The sequence below is a fragment of the Lithobates pipiens genome, unplaced genomic scaffold (assembly GCF_037356315.1).
Source record: "Lithobates pipiens isolate NorthernLeopardFrog02 unplaced genomic scaffold, aLitPip1_a1.2 Scaffold_18, whole genome shotgun sequence".
NCBI lineage: Eukaryota > Metazoa > Chordata > Amphibia > Anura > Ranidae > Lithobates > Lithobates pipiens.
The window spans coordinates 368,866,246-368,891,346 of NW_027507758.1; the positions used below are offsets into that span (position 1 = coordinate 368,866,246).

At 42.5% G+C, this 25,101-nt stretch overlaps 1 protein-coding gene across 1 annotated transcript in view; it reads right to left on the reverse strand.

Moving 5' to 3' along the window:
- Positions 1-1,803: 1,803 nt before the first annotated feature.
- The window catches only part of LOC143988234 (alkaline phosphatase, tissue-nonspecific isozyme-like), a 59,343-nt gene continuing 36,045 nt past the window's right edge, over positions 1,804-25,101 (reverse strand). The window contains exons 7-11 of the mRNA XM_077487645.1: positions 22,522-22,591; positions 19,416-19,550; positions 18,081-18,272; positions 9,546-9,662; positions 1,804-2,185 (exon numbers count right to left, since the gene is read on the reverse strand). Coding sequence (XP_077343771.1) covers positions 1,974-2,185; positions 9,546-9,662; positions 18,081-18,272; positions 19,416-19,550; positions 22,522-22,591 — 726 coding nt within the window. The 3' untranslated portion in view covers positions 1,804-1,973. The remainder of the gene's footprint in view (positions 2,186-9,545; positions 9,663-18,080; positions 18,273-19,415; positions 19,551-22,521; positions 22,592-25,101) is intronic.

Below are 25,101 nucleotides of genomic sequence, written 5' to 3' on the forward strand. Positions count from 1 at the left end.
CTTCAAGACCTCTCCAGAGCCTCTCCCATTCTCTGGAACTCCCTGCCCCAGCCTGTCCAATCAGCCCCTATCCTGTCCACCTTTAGGAGATCCCTGAAAACTCATTTATTCAGGGAAGCCTATCCCACACCCTCCTAACAACTGCCCCATGCAACCCCATGAAATCATTCTCTGCAGCTATTAACTTTTATACCACCACCCCATCCCTTTAGAATGTAAGCTCTACGAGCAGGGCCCTCCTGTACCTTTTGTATTGTACTGTAATTGTGTTGCCCCCCCTTACACATTGTAAAGCGCTGCGTAAACTGTTGGTGCTATATACATTGTGTATAATAATAATAATAATAAGTCACAAGACTGCTATACTGCTGATGAGAAAAGGTATTTAGCTGTTTATATTTACTAAATTAATTGCATTTCATGTTCTGTGTACTGTGGGAGACCAGATATAATGAATGCAGTGTCTTGGGTTTAGTAACACGTTAAGGTAAAAAATGGCCCTTTATCTGTATCACCCCCCTTATTCTTACCCGTTCCTAATCTCAGTCAAGTGCTGTGCCCGTCTGCAGCAGATCTACCCACTCTCTTTGTGCACAGAGGCAGCAGCAGGAGCCATTGGCAGTTAAATTCTGTATGCAGGCGTGGCCAAGCTACATGCCTGCGTCTATGGATGTAGGCAGCGCAGCTCAGGATTGAGCTTGTAGGTATGCTCCTACAGGAAGCAGCTATCTATGAGGATGCACCAAGAAGAGGAGGGCGAGGTGGCAGGGGACCCAAGCAGAGGAGATTCGGACACTTTAATATATGCTGGATGCAATACTTCCTCTGCGCCTGCTACTTTGTTTAGAGTACTGGTTTCTTTCCCAGGGAGGAACTCCCCTTTGTTCAGAGGCCTTGTCCCGGGTGGAGACACTGACAACTTTATTATCAAACCCACTCACTCTTCCACTTAGCGAAGGTTCTGGTTATCTTCTTTACCTACAGGTTTAACATACTATACTATTTGGGGATGGTCATTTGTCACCCACCACTGGTGAAATCCAGCTAGATGAAACTATTTGTGCTGTTGATTAGTAGAGATGAGAAAAGTAATTTCCACAAAATTACTGATATCATTGACAGTGAAAATTTGCAATGGCAAAAAGTCTTGCTTTTGCTCACTGAGCTGCTCAAGTGAAAAATGCGTGGACAAAAAAAAGATTTTTTTTTCTTTATTTAAAGAGTGTTATCTTTTGGGAGGATGAAGGCATATATGGGTTACTTTAATTTAATGTACTTGGCATTTGTGTTTTTTTTTTTTGTTTTTTTTGTGTATTTTGTCATTTCTGTCCCATTTTTTTTTTTTATTCAACTTAAAAAAAAAAAAAAAAGTTTACTATCTTGTCAAACCTTCAATACATTTTACTTTATGCATCTTTCTTTTTACTAGACTGACAGGTACTTTCACCTGATCTGTTATTTCCAGCTATGATCGCTACGCTCATGGCCTTGCGGAATGCAGTCTTCATTTATTGTACTCTTCTGCCTCACAGTGGAATTGCTGTAAAATTGCAGTGTTTATACAGTATTGGCAGCTATATAGTGAAGCTTCTTTCTAAACTATTCTAAAAACGTAATGAAAATCAAGTGGGTGTACAAATTAAAGAAGTCCAGAGTTTCCATTTGTCGGAACTAATACATTTCATCGTCAGGTGCTCTCGGGATTACTTGTTCATTTGCAAAGTGTCAAGAGAGGTTTGTGGTAGACTTACATGGTTTTTGTATGTGTGAGTAAGCCTCCATTTCACTGTAAAATATGAACACTTATCTTTGGAATGAAATAAGCTTTTTATTGTTTAAAAAAATTGCAAAATATCCTCATACCAATTGTTACATGCGTGAAAAAAAAAAGTTGAAAACATGAGAAAACTGCCAATTATGGCTTTCTGCGGTCAATAACAAAAATAGCTCCCAACCATCAACCTAAAGCATGTTTACTTATGGGGAGAGGCAGATCTTAACTGTATACAGTCTGTATAGGGCTCCAGACAGGCCGCATAGGCCATCACATGGGCAATGTAGTTCTGCTCGTGGATGCCATGGAACAGATGAGCAAAGGGGCCTTTAGCCATGATGGCCACATCCTCTGCTCCATGGGTTTCTGAAGGGAGTGGGACAGCTGCCTGCTGTCTGTAATTGGAGGCTTCTGTTGAAAAAGTATATTAAACAATGAGTTAGATCATGTAAACATTACATTTTCAAACCCTAATAAATGCTAAAGTGTACAAATACATTTTAGGCATGAAATAACCCGAAAGTAGTAACCAATCAAATTCTAGCACCAATTCAGGTTTCTTGCATGTGAACAATTGACTCTAGTTGATTGTTATAGGCAACAACGCCTAAAAAAAAAAAAAAAAAAAACACTTTTATATATAAGACCTATATTACCCATACCTAGCATTTCTGTCACCTGGAGCCAATAATTATAAGAATAACATGGCAAAATTGTGAGAAGGGCTTAAAGGGCCATGGTTAAATAAAACAGGAGCCTACTTACTGTATACACAGCACACATATGCCTTTATACCTACACTCTCAGGAGTGCATAATCCTCAGGGGTGTGTAATTCACAGGCCACTGCACAGAATACAACCCCAAAAAAAAACAAAAAAAAACACAGCCCATATATCAACTGAGATCTCAACTAACATCCCCAATCTCCCCCAGTATATATCTTCCCCCAGCGCCCTGAATTCCTTCTCTCAGCCTTCCACCTCAATAAAGACTCCACCCTTCCCCCTGTATAGTCCCATTCATTACAGACCCCTCTTCTAGACTAACCCTTAAGTACACACTCACCCAGTCCAGATCCCCCCCCCCCCCTTCCAGCCTAAACCTTCAGTACTGATCCCTCCAATACAAACTCTCCCAACCTAACCCTTCATTATAGACCACTCCAACCTAACCCCTCAGTACAGAACCCCTTCCCAGTCTAAAAATCCAGTACAGACCCCCTGTGAAGTACCTCTCTCAGCCTAACCTATCAGTACAGACCCCCTAGTACAAATCCCCCCTCCCAGCCTCACCTTTCAGTACAGGTTTCCCCTGTACAAACACTGCCCATACAGACCCACCCCCCAGCCTAACCTGTCAGTACAGACACCCCAGTATCATTACCTCTCGCAGTCTAACCCCTCAGTACAGACACTCTTAAGTACAGTCCCCTCACCCAGCCTGATTCCCAGTATAGTCCCCCCCTTCCCAGACTACCCCAGTATAGACACTCCCTGTACTGTCCTCCTCCCAGCCTACCCATCAGGACAGACCCCCCCCCCCCCCCCCCAGCCTAACCCCTTAGCACAGCCTGCACTGTACAAACACCCTTCTGTACAGCCCCCTCCTAGCCTAATCCATCAATACAGGCTTCCCAGAGAGTTCCGCCTCCCAGCATAAACCCTCAGTGCAGACCTTCAAATACAGTCCCCCCATCCCAGCCGAACCCCTCAGTACAGACATCTCCCCCAGTATAGTAACCTCCCAACCTAACTCCACAGTAAAAAAAAAAAAACTAGTATAGCCCCCGTCAACCCTCCCATATAGACTCCTCCCCCAGTACAGTCCCCCTTACTAGCCCAACCCCCAAAGTACAGACCCCCCAATTCATATCCCACCAGTACAGATACCCCCTTCCAGCCTAACCATTCAGTATGGACTGCAAAAAAATAAAAATAAAAAAAGAGTGCTGGTTCCTGGTCTAGATTTCACCCACCCGCATTCCCCAAGCATGCTACTGCAAAAGTATACCGCCCCCCTTGACATTTTTTAATTTTTCTGGAATTAACGTGAATTGTTTGAGGATTTGCATCATTTAATTTACCAACAACTTTGAAGGTGTTTTTTTTTATATTGTGAAGCAAACAACAAATAGGACAAAATAACAGAAAAACATCAATGTGCATAACTATACACCCCCTTAAAGTCAATACTTTGTAGAGCCACCTTTTTGGCTATCACAGCTCCAAGTCGCTTTTACCACTGGGATTTTTGCCCATTCCTCCTTGCAAAACTGCTCCAGCTCCTTCAAGTGGGATGGTTTGTGCTTGTGAACAGCAATCTTTAAGTATGACCACAGATTTTCTATTGGATTGAGGTCTGGGCTTTGACTAGGCCATTCCAACACATTTACATGTTTCCCCTTAAACCACTCAAGTGTTGCTTTAGCATTGTGTTTGGGGTCATTATCCTTACTGGAAGGTAAACCTCCATCCTAGCCTCCAATCACACACAGAATATCCCTGTATTTAGCACCATCCATCTTTCCCTCAACTCTGCCAAGTTTCACAGACCCGACTGCTGAAAAACATCCCCACAGCATGAGGCTACCACCACCATGTTTTACTGTGGGGGTGGTGTTCTTTGGGTGATGCGATGGGTTTGCACCAGACATAGCGGTTTCTTTGATGGCCAAAAAGTTACGTTTTAGTCTCATCAGACCAGAGCACCTTCCTCCATACATTTTGGGAGTCTCCCACATGCCTTTTCACAAACTCAAAACGACCATTTTTTTGCTGAAAGTAATGTCTTTCTTCTGGCCACTCTGCCATAAAGCCCAACTCTATGGAGTGTACGGCTTATTGCCGTCCTATGTACAGATACTCAAGTCTCTGCTGTGGAACGCTGAAGCTCCTCCAGGGTTACCTTAGGTCTCTGTGCTGCCACTCTGATTAATGCCCTCCTTGTCCGGTCTGTGAGTTTTGGTTTGCGGCTGTCTCTTGGCAGGTTTGCTGTTGTGCCATGTTCTTTCCATTTGGTTATGATGGATTTGATGGTGCTCCTAGCGATCATCACAGATTTGGATATTTTTTTAAAGCCTAACCCTGACTTTTACTTCTCAACAACATTGTCCCTTACTTGTTTGGAGAGTTCCTTGGTCTTCACAGAAGTGTTTGGTTAGTGGTTCCACTTAGGTGTTGCAGCCTCTGGGGCCTTTCAAAATGTGTTTATATGTAATGACAGAAAATGTGACACTTATATTGCACACAGGTGGATATAATTTCACTAATTATGTGACTTCTGAAGGTAATTGGTTGCACCAGATCTTTTTATGGGCTTCATAACAAAGAGGGTGAATACATACACACATGCGAATTATCAGTTTTTTATTTCTGAAAAATAGTTTTATGTATGTATTTTTCAAATTTTACTTCACCAACTTAGACTATTGTGTTCTGATCCATCACATTAAATTCAGATTAAAAAAACATTGAACTAAAGGCTGTAATGTAACAAAATAGATAAAAAGCCAAGGGGTGGGGGGTTTGCAAGGCAGTGTGTGTGTGTGTGTGTGTGTGTGTGTGTGTGTGTGTGTGTGTGTGTGTGTGTGTGTGTGTGTGTGTGTGTGTATATAGTGGGGTAATTAGCTCGTGGGGATCACCTTTTCTGAATGACAGTCAGCAAATGGGCACTTTCTTCAAAATATGGCAGATGCCTGGTTTATTTGCAGGAGGTTTGCAAAATAAAAACAAACAGTAAATCAAATCCTTGCCGTTCGGCGCTAACGAAACAAATAGTCTCCCCTCTATACAGTGCGGGGCTGGTCCCCGTCACCCACAAAAACATACAGAAAAAGCAAACCTTTTAATCCAACACCCAGAGCTCCTCTCACTCAGGTTCCTTCCTGAGTCTCCAAACCAGAGCCCTGTTGAGCTCTCTTCCTGGTTATTTAAAGTCCACCTGAGTGTGGGCTCAAGTGGACCAGAACATCCAAACTGGAACCCAGCCTGCCACAGAGGCTGGAAAAACCCGGGCCGTATTTCGGTTCAATCCCTCCCTTACAACAGAACGAATGCAAGGTGAAATGTAGGGATTATACACTATATCACCTTGCATACAGTCACTATATGTGTGTGTGTATATATATATATATATATATATATATATATATATATATATATATATATATATATATATATATATAGAGAGAGAGAGAGAGAGAGAGAGAGAGAGAGAGAGCGCATTGCCAGGTGAGTGACGCCTTTTTCTTGGGGTAGCCCTGCAAGTTTCCGTCTGCATTTTCAACCACTGTTTAGTACTACCCAGGTCAGTTGTAATGTCATGAATTGAAATATTTATTGCTTTCTTGTTTAGACTCTTTGTTTGCAGTTGTCCTTCCCAAAATTGGCATGTTCTGCATATTTGCTGATAATGTAAGTCAGAAGCTGACGACCTTTCTTTCATGCCAGATTTGCCCCCTCTAAGACAAAGCAAGGGCCTATTCACACCAGGGGCAGCTTTTCCCAACCAGCCCCAAAGCAAAGAAAGGTACTGTAATTTGCCTTGTTTACAGTTCTAGCAATTCACACTGCAGATACAAACCACCTTTTGACCCACATTCTGATTGCAACCAAAGCTTGTATCCAAGTCTTTTAGAAGAAAAGCAACTCACCTACAATTCCCCATTGGTTTTCTAGGATTACTGATTTTATTTTAAAGGCAGACCTTATGAACGCCCAAAGAAAGCAAGAAAAGTGATTTAGGAATACTTGGTTTCATTGAACTGACTTGAATCAAGACTATACAAACTGGTAATCTCATACACACAGCTATGGCACAGTAATATTAGGGAATTCAGCTAGTACATGGTTGAGCAAGCTACTCTAATGGCTTATGACGTGTATACTATCTAAGTAACCACCAGGCTCTTCCTAACCTATAACCAGTCAAACCATGCTGGTCCCAACAATTTTTTCCAATCTATTTCCACTTTTCTGTTCTTTCTCCTCACTCTAAAGTAAGGGTCCCCAAACTGCAGCCCAGGGGCCAGATGCAGCCCTTTGCTTGCTTTTATGCAGTCCTCGGGGAACACTTTCATTCACTGATACCAACAATGGGACATAATTCCCCCCCCCCACTCCCACCAATGAAGGGACAGAATTCCTCCCCATTAAACCAAAGATGGGGCACAATTTCTCCCAATGACACCAATGATAGGGCCCAGTTCCCCTAATGACACCAATGATGGGGCACAATTCCTCCCAATGACACCAATGGTGGTGAACAATTTCTTTCAATGACAGCAATAAAGGGGTCCAATGACACCAATGATAGGGCACAATTCCTCCCAGTGATTCCAACAATGGGGCACAATTCCTCCCACTGACAGTAATAATGGGGCACAATTTCTCCCAGTGACACCAATAATGGGACCCAATGACACCAATGATGGGGCACAATTCCTCCCAGTGACACAAATGATATGGCACAATTCCTCCCAGTGACACAAATGATATGGCACAATTCCTCCCAGTGACACAAGTGATGGGTCACAATTCCTGCCAGTGACACAAGTGATGGGTCACAATTCCTCCCACTGAGACAAACAATGGGGCATTATTTTTCTCTCACCGATGTTGAGACCTTTTCTACTCTCAATGGCCACAGTCTGGCTCCACTAAAATCTGAAGGACAGTAAACTGGCCCTTTGTTTAGAAAGTTTGAAGACCCTTGCTCTAAAGCAGTGTTTCTCAATTCCAGTCCTCAAGGCACACCAACAGGTCATGTTTTCAGGCTTTCCATTTTTTTGCACAGGCGATTTGATCAGTTTCACTACCTTAGTAATTACCACAGCCGTTTCATCTGAGGGAAATCCTGAAAACATGACCTGTTGGGGCGCCTTGATGACTGGAATTGAGAAACAGTGCTCTAAAGGCTTGTTTACACCAGTGGGTACTGGTGTGCACTGGGATACACAGTGTTAATGCACAAATCTCTGCACATGACACTGTTTCCTTTTTTTTTTTTTTTGCAAAACTTTAGTAACATGTCATGAATGATCCCCAGTAGAATGGCGTTGCGATGCAGTGGTTCACAAGCAACTAACGGCGATTAAAATAAGTACTGCATGCAGAACCACAGCAACATTGTATTGTGAACAGACACCATAGGAATGTCTATGTATTGGGGCTGCCCTACAAATAGCTGCCAGAGTAGCCCCAACACATCTGGCGTGAACAAGTCAAAGTAGAATTCCTACCCAACGCTCACTATGTTCAAAAATATTCCATCCCCCTCCTTCTACATATGTTGCCTAACCTGTGTAAAACAAATGCGCATACCTTATTTATTTTCAGTACAGTTATGTGATCCACAGTTCTGGCTCCTGTGTCACTTATCAGCTGCTGCAGTGGAGAGGAGGGCGTATTGACAATGACTGGGACCTGGGAGCCTATTAATACCCCCAAAACCCCCCCTCGTCATCGTTGAGCAATCCCAACTCTACCCTGTGATTGCCACTGACACAGGGGACCACGTGACCGGACTGAAGCAGGCTGAAAATGGCTAAGTATACACATTTATGAATACACCTAAATACGCATAGGTAGTGAGGGGCGGGGAGTTGACATTTTTAAACATAGTATTAGGCAGGGGTCCCACTTTAGTCTGTCCCTTTTATTGTTCTCAATCCTCTACCTACATTTGCAGGGCCGGAATTGTGGGGATTTCGCCCGCGATCATGTGTGATTGCAACCTAAGAAGAAAGCAAGACTGACTAAGCAGAACTACAATTCCTTTTGCAGGTACAATAGTAAACATACTGGCTCACTTAGAGTTGTGGATTGGGGTGGGAAGGCCTTAACATTATGCAGTTGAGTTGTATTTTTAGTGCCACCCAACCACCCACTCCTAAAGTAAGTTTGATAATAAATAATGTTCTTGAGCAAGGAACATTCACTCCACAATAATAGATATGCTACCAAAAATGAGTGTACTGTAAATTGCCTCCATCATTGCTCCTGTATTTTCTTGCTAGAGGCTGCCATTTTGCTGAAGCCCAGAGCCCCTGAGCAGCACTAAAACCTTTAAGCTGTCAGCAGATTGTTCTCTACAATTTAGGCACAGTGCTAAAAAAATAAAATAAAGAGCAACTGAGCATGTGCAGAGCAGGGTGAGACAGTGTGCTATGGAACTTTATGAAGAATAGACACTTATGTTTTATATTTTACATAGCTATAACTGCAAAAGGGGGCAAACCTAAAGTGATCTAACAAGACTTCCACTTTAAGCTCCATAGGCCGCAGATTGGGGTGTTCACATGCCACAGACGTTATCCTTTGCTTCGCACCCATGGCAAAAATTATCAATCCTGTCACATTTCCCAGGCAGTTACACCACCAACACGACCCATTCAAGCAAATAGGGAAGCACCAAAAATGCCCCTAAACATAGCCTGTAAGTGTATTTCAACTGTTTAGTTCGCTGCTTGCCTGGAATTCAGTTTAGAGTAAGTTAATGCTACCATCATTGTCTGAGGCTTTTACTATGATTTGTAGTCTATATGGAGACACTATTAAAGAACATGTTGCTATTTTTACATCTTACAATTAACTTTTTGCCCCATTATGATTATGATGAACCTGCTATCTAAGTCTTGTCAGCATTATTAAGTAACAAATTATAGAAAAATAATAAAGCATTGTTTTGTTGAATGGAAATATATAGTTATGAAATTGTGATAACAGCAGAAAAATAAGGCCTTTCATCAAAAGCAGTAAGATGATTCATACCAGTATCAATGGCAGTGATATCTTCTCGTTGTCCATTAGTGAGCTGGAATCCAGGACCATTCCCATACAGCAAGCTGGTAAATGGTTTGAGGTCACTGGCTTTGTTTGGTGCCAAGCCTACAAAATATAAAGTAAAATAAAGCTTCAATGATTCTTGGCAGTCATGTTATTTAATAAATAATGATTTAAAATAAACTGGCCATTCTTAAGAAATGATTACTGCTGAAAAGAGTATACTAAGATTTTTTTCTCTCTCTGAAAAGCACAAAAATAAGGGCAGAAATTAATTGTTAGGAGAAAATAGTATTATGCCGCGTACACACGACAGGACTTTAGTCCGGCAGACTTTCGACGGAGTTCTGACGGAGTTCTGACAGAGTTCTGACGGACTTTCCGAATGAACGGACTTGGCCACACACAATCACACCAAAGTCCGACGGATTCGAACGTGATGACGTATGACTGGACTAGAATAAGGAAGTTCATAGCCAGTAGCCAATAGCTGCCCTAGCGTCGGTTTTAGTCCGTCAGACTAGCACACACACGAGCGGATTTCTGTCGGAAAAATTTGAAACATGTTCCATTTCTAAAGTCTGTCAGACTTTTGCAAATCAAAAGTCCGCTGCAGCCCACACACGATCGAATAGTCTGCCGGAATCATTCCGTCAGACTTTTGATGTTGAAAAGTCTGGACGTGTGTACGGGGCATTAGAGGGACCCATCAGTTACTGCATTGCAAAAGAACAACCTAAAAGAAATATCAGTTAACAGTGAAAAGCTTTTTATAGTATCCATGACAAAGTACATGAGACATATATAGAAGATCCTCACAATTATTTTAAAATTATCAAAGTGTTTACACTACAAGTCAGTGGGCATTCTACAGTCAATATCAGCCAGTGCACTGCAAATCTGCTTGCAACAGTACCTACAAGTCAGTGTGCTACAGTCTGCCTGCTACAGTACCTACCGGTCAGTGTGCTACAGTCTGCTACATTACCTACCAGTCAGTGTGCTACAGTCTGCCCGCTACAGTTGCTGTCAGTGTGCCACAGTCTGCCTGCTACAGTACCTACCGGTCAGTGTGCTACAGTCTGCCTGCTACAGTACCTGTCAGTGTGCTACAGTCTGCCTGCTACAGTACCTACCAGTCAGTGTGCTACAGTCTGATACATTACCTACCAGTCAGTGTGCCACAGTCTGCCCGCTACAGTACCTACCAGTCAGTGTGTTACAGTCTGCCTGCTACAGTACCTACCAGTCAGTGTGCTACAGTCTGCCTGCTACAATACCTACCAGTCAGTGTGCTACAGTACCTACCAATCAGAGCGCTATAGTCTGCCTGCTACCAGTACCTACCAGTCAGTGTGCTAGAGTCTACTGCTACCAGTATAATAATAATAGGGGCGCTAAACAAATATAAATATCAATCACAAATGTGAAAATTGATAATCATAAAACATCTAAAGTGATAACCTATCACCAAAAAATTATAAAAAACAAATAATTACAAACGAATGTATGATATAAACAATAATAAATATAGTCCCAATTGAATACTAGAAGCAAAAAAAATATATAAATATAAATCCAAAGTCCAAAACAGTGATTCTTTCAGTGAAAAACTCCTTCTGAATCCATATGCCAGAAAGCGGCTGGAATCTTCTACAAGGTAGTGACACGTCCCTTCACCAAAACTTATGGACATAGAAAACACCCCATACTAATATCCAACATAAGGACGCACTTACAGCAATAAAGTGGGCACTAACAAAAGAATCCAAACTTAAGATTTTAAAGTCACAGACAGAAATGGGTATGTGCCCACACATAGTTGTCACCACCCACAGTGGATAGGAGCTGTCCCGAAAGGACAATATATGCGATTAAAACGGAACTGCGAGGAGGAGTCTGACTTCCATTCACAAGCTAAGGTTCTAACCAGTAGGTTCTTAGAAAAAGGCTACTCCCAAAAAACTCTAGAGAAAGTTGTAACACAGGTGTCACAGATGGATAGACAAACTTTACTGGTATCAAAAGCTAAACCAGAACATCAAGGAGCCACAGCCTTTGTGACAGGGTTCAATAGGCAGTACAGACAAGTAGAAACATTTTTTAAAAAATATTGGCCCATTTTACAACAAGATAAAGATTTGGTCTCTATCATTCCACAGAACCCCAAATTCATCTACAGAAGGGCACCGGGTCTGAGAAATCAATTAGCCCGTAATGTTCCCGATCCCCCTAAAAAGCTTGTAACCTTTCTTGATGGATCCGGTTTCCATTATTGCACGAGATGCAAAGCCTGCAAGACCACCAGAGGACCCGGCTCATCAAGGAAGATTATTCAGTTTCAATCTCAAGTCACCAAGCTGGAGTATAAAATTAAACCACTAATTACGTGTAATTCGGATCATGTAACGTATGTGCTAGAATGACCTTGTTCTATACAGTATGTAGGTCGAACTACTAGACAGTTAAGAATTAGAATTAATGAACATCTCACAAATATTAAGAAAGGTTTTCCCAATCATAGTGTGTCAAGACATTTCAAATCACATCACGATAGCGATCCTTCACTTTGTAAATTTTATGGGATCGATAAGATCTCAAAACATTGGAGAGGAACCCATATGAAAAGGGAAATATCAAAGAATGAAACAAAGTGGATATATAAATTAAAGACAATGCAGCCTTTAGGAATGAACATAGAGCTTGATTTAAATTGTTTTTTGTCCAACGATTGAAATTTTCCCCTTTGTTTGATCTAGGCATTTTTCTGCCTTTTCTCTATTTCCAAATTTGTTTGGTGAATTTTTCTATCCTATGATGTAGGGTTTTGCTTTTTGTTTTTTCCTTACATTTGGAGTTAAGAATATTGCTAAATATTTTTCTAGAAATGGCACCAATATATTTTATGAAAATTATATTTTTTATAAAAAATTGTAACGAACTATTTAGGTGTAAAAACCTTATTTCTTTTTGTTTAGTCAGTGGTATGAAAAAAAAAAAAAAAAATTTTCAACTACAGACTGACATCTAGAGGTTATCTTGCAAATTACAAGAAACTTACTCCCTCTTTTTTTCTAATAGGAATATCCCATAGGATTATTATATATATTTTTTAATTTTCACTTTATTATTAAATTTCTGGTATGTCTAATTTATCCCTGTGATTTAGGGTTAATTATGTTTTAGCGTTTATTTGCCAGTTATGTTTTAACAAACCATGTATTGTTGTCAAGCCTTGAGTGGGACAGAGGCTGCGCACTAAATTAAGTTTTTCCCGATTGGTCTATGGATTGATCGAGACACCATAAAGAACGTTGACTCTGTGACTGGGTACGCTTCCTGATGACGTGTCAAACGAAACGTACGTCGAGGCGGTACCCAGTCACGTTCGTACATGCACAGTTCCGGTCGTCTTTGGTTGTCGGCTGTTTCTTGGTGGAACGCACGCCCTACACAACGAGGAACTACGCATCCAAATACCTACCAGTCAGTGCGCTACAGTCTGCCCGCTACAGTACCTACCAGTCAGTGCGCTACAGTCTGCCCGCTACAGTACCTACCAGTCAGTGCGCCACAGTCTGCCCGCTACAGTACCCTACCAGTCAGTGTGCTACAGTCTGCCCGCTACAGTACCTACCGGTCAGTGTGCTACAGTCTGCCCGCTACAGAACCTACCGGTCAGTGTGCTACAGTCTGCCCGCTACAGTACCTACCGGTCAGTGTGTTACAGTATGCCTGCTACAGTACCTATTAGTCAGTGCACTACAGTCTGCCTGCTACAGTACCTACCGGTCAGTGTGTTACAGTCTGCCCGCTACAGTACCTACCAGTCAGTGCGCTACAGTCTGCCCGCTACAGTACCTACCGGTCAGTGTGCTACAGTCTGCCCGCTACAGTACCTACCGATCAGTGTGTTACAGTCTGCCTGCTACAGTACCTACCAGTCAGTGTGCTACAGTCTGCCCGCTACAGTACTTACCAGTCAGTGTGTTACAGTCTGCCCGCTACAGTACCTACCAGTCAGTGCGCTACAGTCTGCCCGCTACAGTACCTACCAGTCAGTGCGCTACAGTCTGCCCGCTACAGTACCTACCAGTCAGTGTGCTACAGTCTGCCCGCTACAGTACCTACCAGTCAGTGTGCTACAGTCTGCCTGCTACAGTACCTACCAGTCAGTGCGCTACAGTCTGCCCGCTACAGTAGCTACCAGTCAGTACGCTATAGTCTGCCTGCTACAGTGCCTACCAGTCAGTGCGCTACAGTCTGCCTGCTACAGTAGCTACCAGTCAGTGCGCTATAGTCTGCCTGCTACAGTAGCTACCAGTCAGTGCGCTATAGTCTGCCTGCTACAGTGCCTACCAGTCAGTGTGCCATAGTCTGCCTGCTACCAGTACCTACCAGTCAGTGTGCTAGAGTCTACTGCTACCAGTACCTACCAGTCAGTGTGCTACAGTCTGCCTGCTACAGTACCTACCAGTTAACCCGCTACAGTCTTTTAGCAACATGCCTGCTATAGTCACTACCAGGCAGTCTGTTGCCAGTAGTCCTGCTGTGGTCCACTACTAGCCAATCTAGCTACAGTAAGCTACCAGTAGTCCCGCTACGTTCACCACTATTCATTCTGGCACACTATGCTTACAAGTCCACCGGTATGCCTGCTACCATTCACAAACAAATCCACTACATTCTACCTATTACACCCACTACCAGTCAGTCTGCTACAGCCACTGCTAGTCAGTGCACAACAGTCTGCTAGCAGAGTCCAACTAACAGTAAGTCTGCAACAGTTCTCTACCAATCTGCTCACCAGTCAGTACTAGAGTGCCACAGACTGTATGCTACAGTCTCTATAAGTCAGTCTGCTTGTTACAGTCGCTACCAGTCAGTGTGCTACAGTCTGCCTACTACAGTACCTACCGGTCAGTGTGTTACAGTATGCCTGCTACAGTACCTACCAGTCAGTGTGCTACAGTCTGCCTGCTACATTACCTACCAGTCAGTGTGTTACATTCTGCCTGCTACAGTACCTACCAGTCAGTGCGCTACAGTCTGCCCGCTACAGTGCCTACCAGTCAGTGTGCCACAGTCTGCCTGCTACAGTACCTACCAGTCAGTGTGCTACAGTCTGCCCGCTACAGTACCTACCAGTCAGTGTGCTACAGTCTGCCCGCTACAGTACCTACCAGCCAGTGTGCTACAGTTTGCCTGCTACATTACCTACCAGTCAGTGCGCTACAGTCTGCCCGCTACAGTGCCTACCAGTCAGTGTGCCACAGTCTGCCTGCTACAGTACCTACCAGTCAGTGTGTTACATTCTGTCTGCTACAGTACCTACCAGTCAGTGTGTTACAGTCTGCCTGCTACAGTACCTACCAGTCAGTGTGTTACAGTCTGCCTGCTACAGTACCTACCAGTCTGTGTGCTACAGTCTGCCCGCTACAGTACCTACGAGTCAGTGTGTTACATTCTGCCTGCTACAGTACCTACCAGTCAGTGTGCTACAGTCTGCCCGCTACAGTGCCTACCAGTCAGTGTGCTATAGTCTGCATGCTACAGTGCCTACCAGTCAGTGTGCTAGAGTCTGCCTGCTACAGTACTTACCAGTTAGTGTGCTACAGTCTGCCCACTACAGTACCTGTCAGTGTGCCACAGTCTGCCTGCTACATTACCTACCAGTCAGTGTGCCACAGTCTGCCTGCTACAGTACCTACCAGTCAGTGTGTTACAGTCTGCTACAGTCTGCCCGCTACAGTCTGCCTGCCAGTAGTCCTGCTGTGGTCCACTACTAGCCAATCTAGCTACAGTAAGCTACCAGTAGTCCCGCTACGTTCACCACTATTCATTCTGGCACATTATGCTTACAAGTCCACCTGTATGCCTGCTACCATTCACAAACAAATCCTCTGCATTCTACCTATTACACCCACTACCAGTCAGTCTGCTACAGCCACTGCTAGTCAGTGTACAACAGTCTGCTAGCAGAGTCCAACTGCTATAGTCCCTAACAGTAAGTCTGCAACAGTTCTCTACCAATCTGCTCACCAGTCAGCACTAGAGTGCCGCAGACTGTATGCTACAGTCGCTACCAGTCAGTCTGCTAGTTACAGTCACCATCTGCCAGTCTGCCACCAGGGTTCCTTCTACGGTGACTATAGCCTGTCTGCTTACCAGTGGGCCTGCTACAGTCCCTACAAACCAGCCTGCTACAGTTGACTACTAGCCAATTAGTAAGTAGTTTTGTCAGTAGTTACTACCAGCTTCAGTCATTACTGGTCAGTCCATCAAAATGCCAATCTGCCTGTTACAGTTACTACCAGTCAGTTTACCACAGTCTCTGCTTGCTACAGTCTCTAGCAGTTAGTTCACTAAAGTCCCTACCAGTCAGCCTACCACATTCTGCAACCAGTCTGCCTACTACAGTCACTGCCAGTCAGTTTGCTTCAGTCAGTACCAGCTAGCCCTGCTATAGTCTGCTGGCAGTAGTCCTGCTATGACCCACTATTAGCCAGTCAAGCTATGGTTAGCTACAAGTAGTCATGCTACAGTTTGCTACCAGTCAGTCTTGTTATATTCGATCACCTATCCATCTCCATGGCTGTGTTTTATCCATACGGTGTGCACTATATATATTTTTTCTGATTTTATGATACTGCACTTTGGAAATACGAGTTACCATAGATGACACCACAACGTTAATCAGGAAGCCGAGTTTCATCTATTCGAGCCATTGGAATCTTGATGCGGGTCCACTGGAAGTGGCTAATGTTTGCTTGACCTATCTGTTAAATCAGGGGTCTATACTTTGAGGTGAGCGGTTGGGCTGTCTGGTGGTGGAATCACTGAGTCTGTTGAAACTATAAAGATATCTACGTGCGCCTTTATCAACACAGAGGAATTCATCACTGCTGACCGTTGCTATCCAAGTTCTATTTCTATAAGACTTTTATTCTGTCTCTCATATGTTGAGGAATCTTATGAGGATATTTTAGCGCTGCATTATTCCTTTTATTATGTGTATTTGAGGTTTTTGCTATATTTGCCTTCAGTGTTCCGCAGCTGTGTTATTTCGCTTTGAACATATATTATTTTGTGCTGACTAACTTCATTTTTTTTTTTTTATGTTATTACATTGAATAATAAACTGATTATTAATTTGTGTTCTTGTAATAGTGCAAATACAGTACATAAATATATATATATATATATATATATATATATATATATATATATGCACACACATATGAGGGTTCTTCAAAAAGTTCTTTAGCTCTACTAAATGTAAAAAAGTGCAGGAACCTTTTATAGACCTCTCATCTGTGTATATATGTTTTTATGGTTGTATTTATTGTTTATGTGATTATCAGACTCCCCATGATGCTGATCCAGTTGGCAAACATTTTGTGTATGCTTTAGCAACTCTCTACCAAACCTAAAGGAGGCCACAGACAGTGTGAAATTTGCATGGTTCTGCCATCAACACAGTCCATGCTGACAAGGGAATCCACCCTGCCAAGCAATTGTGTGCTCCCGGTGGGGGGGGGTGGGGGAAGCTATCACCACATGGAGAAGACAGTGATTACTGTTAGCGGCTATAGCAGGCAGATGATTGATCAATCAACTTGGTACATTCAGCCTGCCAAAACGTGGTTCAAATCTTAGCCGCTTCCTTTATTTTATTGTACAGAAGTATATGTCCATGGCAAAACTACATTTGCTCTCTGCAATGGGAGTCTGCCTTTGCCTGACTGCATTCTTTTTAAAAACCCATGGTCCAGCAGAGCTAAATTTGACCTGACTGAAAAAAATTTTAATACCCAGAGTCCAGCACAGCTACATTGGTGACATGACTGCATTTTTTTTAATACCCATGGTCCAGCACAGCTAAATTGGTGACCTGACCACAAGTACCAATCCCAAGAAAGAGAACTCAGGATTTTCTTCAGGCACCTTTATGTCCATCAACATCACATAATATAACATAAAAATACATTAACACCAAAATCAAGCATCTCTTATAGATAACTATATACAGAAAGCGTAAAATAGCCACAAAGGAAATTCTGCAGAATTACAAATTGCACTAAGATGCAAGTTCCTTTTAGGTGGCTGCTTTCCACCTTGTGGTCTCAAACTGCTGCATTATAGTTAACTAAAAAAAAAAAAAATCGTTGGGAGTAAAAAATACTTATCTTGCCCTCAGGCTTTCAAGCTAGGTTATGCCAGTGGGTCTTCTTGGGGTATCCTGAAAAAGTTGTGGATCCCAAATCAGGTGAGAACATGCTTCTTTACGGTGCTGCAACATCCTTTTGCAAGATAAGGGTCCTGAACTTTTCCAAGATCCCTCTGTGTGGTCCAGTCCTGCCAGTGACTAGGAGAGTATTTTGAATCCCTCTTTTTTTAAAGTGTTTTTCTTTTTTAATTTCAGTATTCAGTAATCCAATATTTTGTCAACAGGTGGTGGTGGTAGCCACATATGAAGACCTTGCATTTTAGTGCAAGATTCACTTTAATAAAGTGCCTTACCAAAAATACTGTTACCACGATCTGTGTACCCTCCAAAGGTGAAGACATGAGAATGGTCAGCAGTCACAACAGTCAGTGTGTCAGATTCTGAAGTCAGCTGCCCAGCTGTGTGAATGGCTTTGTCAAACTCAACAGCCTCAGTCAAGGAATTCCTAGCATTGCCATCATGATGGCCATGATCAATTCTGCCACGTACAATAAATGCAAAAACATTAAGCTGTAGCAATGATTCTATCATGCAAGACCATCATTTAGTATTTTGTACACAAGAACAACTTTTAGCAGGTTACGACTATATAAAAAGTCCTAATGTCATCTATTAGGAGTATAAAAAGACCATACACTTTGTACTAGATCATATGATTTCTAAATATATAAAAACAGTCTTTCACCTTCAAATGACTTTGTTTTATGAGTTTGGTACTGCCCTATGGCAGCTTTTACTGAATACATTTTAGATCATTATTATTTCATACAATGTTGTTATAGTCTTGATATCTTGTATGTATAAAGGGATTCTGTGACAACATAAATCACCTGTCTTAGATTTATCTTTATAGCACTTTGAAGACAAAGTTAAAAGATGTTTCTGAAAGCCAGTGGTGTTATCCATAGCCATAGCAGCTCTGCATTTACTATGGGCCCGGAGAAGAAGAGCCCACTAGGGAGGCTTGTTGAGGCAACAAACACAGAAAATCAGTGTGCCAGTACTGTATGATTAGCCATCTTCTGACGTCTCCTTTCCAGAATGACTGATGGTAAGACACACTGGACGGGTCTTTGGGATCATGTTGTGGCTAATCATAGATCTCGCTTTCTTCATGTGCATGTACATAGTTTTATTAATAAGCAGTACTTTTTATTTTTGTTTTTTACTATTTTACGTATGAAGGCCATTTTCAACTATGAATAAAGGTTTATAAATAAATATGTATGATTAAAGTTTTTCCTGTTATGGTGCCCAGCTTGATACTTTGGGCTTGTTGTGGTTTTGATTTAAATATATTAATACAAAACTGAGACTTCCCTGGGATTTCAAGTATTCTCTATATTGCTAGTCATTATGCAGAATATGTTCTGCTGATCAAACAAAATGTAATTTTGGTTCTGGAACTGTGTGTCAATGAATTACACTAAATGGGAATTAAATGTTCTCAAGGCTAAATTTTAGTCGCAGAAAAAAACATAATTAGTACCAAATGTCAATGTAACTATCAACATCTTCTCAACAACAGCCTTTGAGCCCCAGTCAGGACTGGCACATTCTCTTAATTCTGTCTGCGTGTATAAATAAAATCCTTGTGCTACAATATGTACCATTCTATTTATACTTATCTTCTACAAAAAGGAAAAATCCATTGGGATTCTTGCTCAGGATCTTGATGGCCTTCTCAGTCATCTCTGCTAGTGATGGGTCATTGGAAGGATCACGACTTAGTTCATATTTCATGTCTTTTGGTTCAAACAGCCCTATGAAGTTGGAAAAACATGTTTAATCCATTTGTGGGTCTATATAACTGAAATAAACTGTCAAAAGGCTCGGGTTATTATGGAAACCTTCCCCAAGTGAAATGTGCAGGCTGCTACTGAGAAACGTCTTTTTGAAAATGTTAATTGACTGGCAGCCCTACTCTTCCTGTGGATTTAATACATTCTCAGTGAGTTTTCTAAAACAAATATTGCTGATTGATGAAGTCTATGGAGTAGAAGAGAGGAGATGAAACACTAAAGCCCCGTACACACGAGCGGACTTTTCAACATCCAAAGTCTGACGGAATGATTCCGGCAGACTATTCGATCGTGTGTGGGCTGCAACGGACTTTTGATTCGCAAAAGTCTGACAGACTTTAGAAATGGAACATGCTTCAAATTTTTCCGCCAGAACTCTGCCGGACCCAGTTCCTACCGAAAAATTTGCTCGTATGTAGGCTATTCCGACGGACTAAAACCGATGCTAGGGCAGCTATTGGCTACTGGCTATGAACTTCCTTATTCGAGTCCAGTCGTACGTCATCACGTTCGAATCCGTCGGAGTCTGGTGTGATTGTGTGTGGCCAAGTCCGCTCATTCGGAAAGTCCGTCAGAACTCTGTCAGAACTCCGGCAGAACTCCTTCGAATGTCTGTCAGACATAAGTCTGGTCGTGTGTACGCGGCATAATACTTTCTGCTATGTGGTTAAATTCTAGCCTCATACAATCCTGGGAAATTAAAATATCTTAAGTAGGGATGACCTTGTGTTTGTTCAGAACCGGATTCAGATTCAAACCCAGAAGTAAGCGGTCAGTCTTGCCTATATTCCCGTCACACATTACTGAATCTCTAGGGTCATCAGTAGCAGGTGCTGTAGCGACTACCAGCTGGACATTGGATATCACAGATCAATGAACATACTCGCCAGCACACTATGGATTCTCAAATGTAGTCCAAAGCCTTTATTGCAGAGAGAGACTACATCACAAAAGAACAAGTACAATGTTTCTGAGCCACAAAGGACCCTTTTGTCAGGCATGTGTCATCACATGCCTGACAAAGGGGTCCTGCTCTGCTCCAAAACATTACACATTCTCCAAAACGTACACATGTTCTTTTGTGATCTGATCTCTCTGCAATAAAAGCTTTGGACTACATTTGAAGAGCCATGGAGTGCTGGCAAGTATATGCATTAAGCTATTAGCCTTGGTCCAATGAGCTGTAGAGGCAGTGGACTCTCCCCTTCCACTGCACCTAACAATACAAAGAGGTGGGGATACTCATGACCACATGGTCATATTAGGTCAATGATTGTGGCTTTATTAGGTCAATTATTTTATGTATTTTGAAATTAGGTGCCATTGACGTACATGTCCTATACAGGTGTGCATCAATGTTCAGAACCTGCTGTGTGATTTTTTTTTTTTTTACTGCGGCAGGTCAGCACATTCTCGCGAGCCATCATAGCTGTACGTTCAAATACCACCAAAATAAAGCTCTATTTGTGGGAAAAAGGACATCAGTTTTGTTTGGGTACAGCGTTGCAATTGTCAGGTAAAGCAACGCAGTGCCGTATTGCAAAAAATGGCCTGGTCATTAAGCAGGCAAATCTTTTGGGGCTGAAGTGGTTAAAGAGCACCACATGTAGTTCCCTATATGTAAATTGTAATTTCTTCAGCATTAATTAATGGAATATTAGATGAAATTATACTTGCTGGCGAGTAAACTCTCTTATATAAAACATAATCACTGGAATTCACAAACAGTGCAGTAAATACTCTTCAGAATTCAGTCGGACTTCTGCACCACAATTGTTGGTGTTTTGGGACAGATTCATGTACCTGTCAGAAACTGGTACATTAATCTGCCACACTGAGGATCGCTCTAAGGTCAGAGTGTCCATATCATACACTCTGTCCTCAGTACAACTCAATAACACCCTGCCTGGTCACTATATCGGTCACATTTGACAGGCTAAGGAGTTTTGTTGTGGGGTGGGCCTGATGGAAAACTCTGAGAAAATAGTTCCCCGTCAGGTCTGCCACCATTACTGAATTGAGCACATAAAATTTTAAATAGACCAGCATAGTGTCACAAATACTTCAAGGAGAATTATGCTGGCTGTCCCATGTTGACTCTAAGACCCCTTTCACACCACACCGCTGATAGCGTCGGCGGTAAAACGCCGCTATTTTTAGAGGCGTTTTACCGCCGGATTTGCGGCGGATTTCGGCCGCTAGCGGGGCACTTTTACCCACCGCTAGCGGCCGCGAAATAGCGGCGTTTTGCTGGCGGCATTACAGCGCTGCCCCATTGATTTCAATGGGGAACAGCGGTGGAGGAGCGGTAAACACACCGCTCCTTCACCGCTCCAAAGAAGCTGCTGGCAGGACTTTTTTCTGACGTCCTGCCAGCGCACCGCTGTAGTGTGAAAGCCCTGAGGGCTTTCACACTGCACACAATGGTGCAGCTTCTTTAGGGCGGATTGCAGGCGCTATTTCTAACGCTATAGCGCCTGCAAAACGCCCTGGTGTGAAAGGGGTCTAAGACTGAGAACTGAGCAATCACATGACAGCTGATCATTCAGCTCTCAGGCATCTTGGAGCAGAGATCTGTGATTGTCAGTCACTGCTTTCCACTCTGCTCCTCCAGCACTGGCCTGAAGAGGGGGGGAGTGTGCGCTGAGAGCCAGAGCCAACTATCAATCAGGCAGCTCAGTGTATCCCAACAATACGGTCAGGATCCTCCTAGAACCTGAAGAAGCTCTGTGTGTGATGTCAGCTGACTGTAGGTAATAGCCCACTATAAGCTGTCTGGGAGTCAAAGAAGCACAAAAGTAAGTACAGTCATGTGACCCAAAAGAGATGTATAACCAAAAAGAAAAAAAAAATGTAGCCATACTTCTTTTTGAAATAATTCCCCCCAATCTGTGTTGTGAAATAGAAAATTTTCACTTAATTGATACTCTACCCATTAAGTAATCTGTTGTGGTTTCATCCACAGCACCAAAGGCTTGTTTATTCCACACATACTTTGACCCCTGTTAAGAAAAAAAATGAAAATTACACATTAGTTGTCCGAAATGTTAATTATAGGGATTTGCAGCAGAACATGCAAAAAGTTTGTTCGAACACGTGAACACCGTTAAAGTCTAGAGGACACGAACGTGAACAATCAAAAGTGCTAATTTTAAAGACTTATATGCAAGCTATAATGCAAAAAAAGGTTTTAAAAATTGAAGTTTTTTCGGGAGCAGTGATTTTAATAATGTTTAAAGTGAAACAATAAAAATGAATTATTCCTTTAAATAACATGCCTGGAGGTGTCTATAGTACTATAGTATGCCTGTAAAGTGGCGCAGTTTCCTGTGTTTAGAACAATACCACAGCAAAATTACATTTCTAAAGGAAAAAAGTCATTTAAAACTGCTTGCGGCTGTAATGTATTGTTCAGGTCCCAGCAACATAGATGAAAATCATTGAGGAAAAACAGCATGCCCCCCCCCAGACCATTTGGGTCTGGTATGGATATTAAGGGGAACCCCGCACCCAATTTTTTTAAAAACTGGAGCTATATACTCTGAACAGAAGTATATATACTGTACGGCCTGCCCTATATACTCTGCAGAAAATTGGGCCTTAGGTGTTGGTGGTACCAGAATACTGTGAGCCCTCACAGACACAGTTACTCTTGGTGAATGCAGGAACGGGCCCTGCTGTGAAATACTATATCAAAAATTGTAATTATATGCCCCTGTTAAACAGGGGAAGAAAAATTGGGCCTTTGGTGGTGGTGGTGCCACAACAATGTTAGCTCTCACAGCTACTCTTGGTGGGTGCAGGAGCACGCCATGCTGTATAATATTAGATCAATAATTATAATTACATGCCCCTGTTAAACAGGGGCAGAAAAATTGGGCCTTTGGTGGCGGTGCCCTAAACCAAAAATATTGTTGGAAGCTAGCATCATCAAGATTGAGGAGGAATAGGATATTCACTCAGCATAGGCAGTCTTCCACAACCACAGAAAAAACAATTAGTTACATCAGCATCAGGTGCTTGATAGCTGCTGATCCAAGACTGATTCATTTTTTATAAATGTGAGCCTATCAATGGAGTCTGTGGACAGGTGCACTCTATGATCCGTTACAAACCCTCCAGTAGCACTAAATGTGCATTCACAAAACGGCTGCAGGACAGGCCAGTAGCTCAACTGTATATTGAGCAAGTTCTGGCCAGTGGTCCATCCTCAAGACCCAGTAACCCAGTGGATGCTCTGTTGGAAAGGTCTCCAAGTCTGCTCTTGCCCCTAGATATGCCTGTACCATGTAATGTAGACTCTGGCACTGTGTACACCACCAGAATAGTAGCAGCTGCACTGTATTGTGTACACCACCAAAAAAGTAGGAGCAACTGCACTATGGCTGCACTGCATTGTTTACTGTGTACACCACCAGAAAAGTAGTATCAACTGCACTACGGCTGCACTGTATTATGTACTGTGTGCAACCACCAGAAGTGTAGTAGAAACAGTACACCACAGAATGCACTGTAGGATATAGGCTACACTGGATGCAGAGCATATATACAGTGGGAACGGAAAGTATTCAGACCCCCTTAAATTTTTCACTATTTGTTATATTGCAGACGTTTGCTAAAATTATTTAAGGTCATTTTTTTTCCTCAATGTACACACAGCACCCCATATTGACAAAAAAACACAGAATTGTTGAAATTTTTTACAGATTTATTAAAAAAGAAAAACTGAAATATCACATGGTCCTAGATATTCAGACCCTTTGCTGTGACACTCATATATTTAACTCAGGTGATCATCCTTGAGCTGGTTCTACATCTTCATTTGAATCCAGCTTTGTTTGATTATACTGATTGGACTTGATTAGGAAAGCCACACACCTGTCTATGTAAGACCTTACAACTCACAGTGCATGTCAGAGCAAATGAGAATCATGAGGTGGCAAGGCACAGATCTGTCCAAGGTTACAAGAAAATTTCTGCTGCACTTAAGGTTCCTAAGAGCACAGTGGCCTCCATAATCCTTAAATGGAAGACGTTTGGTATGACCAGAACCCTTCCCACAGCTGGCCATCTGGCCAAACTGAGCTATCGGTGGAGAAGAGCCTTGGTGAGAGAGGTAAAGAAGAACTCGAAGATCACTGTGGCTGAGCTCCAGAGATGCAGTCAGGAGAAAGTTGTAGAAAGTCATCACTGCAGCCTTCCACCAGTCAGGGCTTTATGGCAGAGTGGCCCGACAGAATCGTCTCCTCAGTGCAAGACACATGAAAGCCCTCATTGAGTTTGCTAAAAAAAAAAAAAAAAAAAAAAAAAAAAACACCTGAAGGACTCCAAGATGGTGAGAAATAAGATTCCCTGGTCTGATGAGACCAAGATAGAACTTTTTGGCCTTAATTCTAAACAGTATGCATGGAGAAAACCAGGCACTGCTCATCACCTGTCCAATACAGTCCCAACAGTGAAGCATGATGGTGGCAGCATCATGCTGTGGGGGTGTTTTTCAGCTGCAGGGACA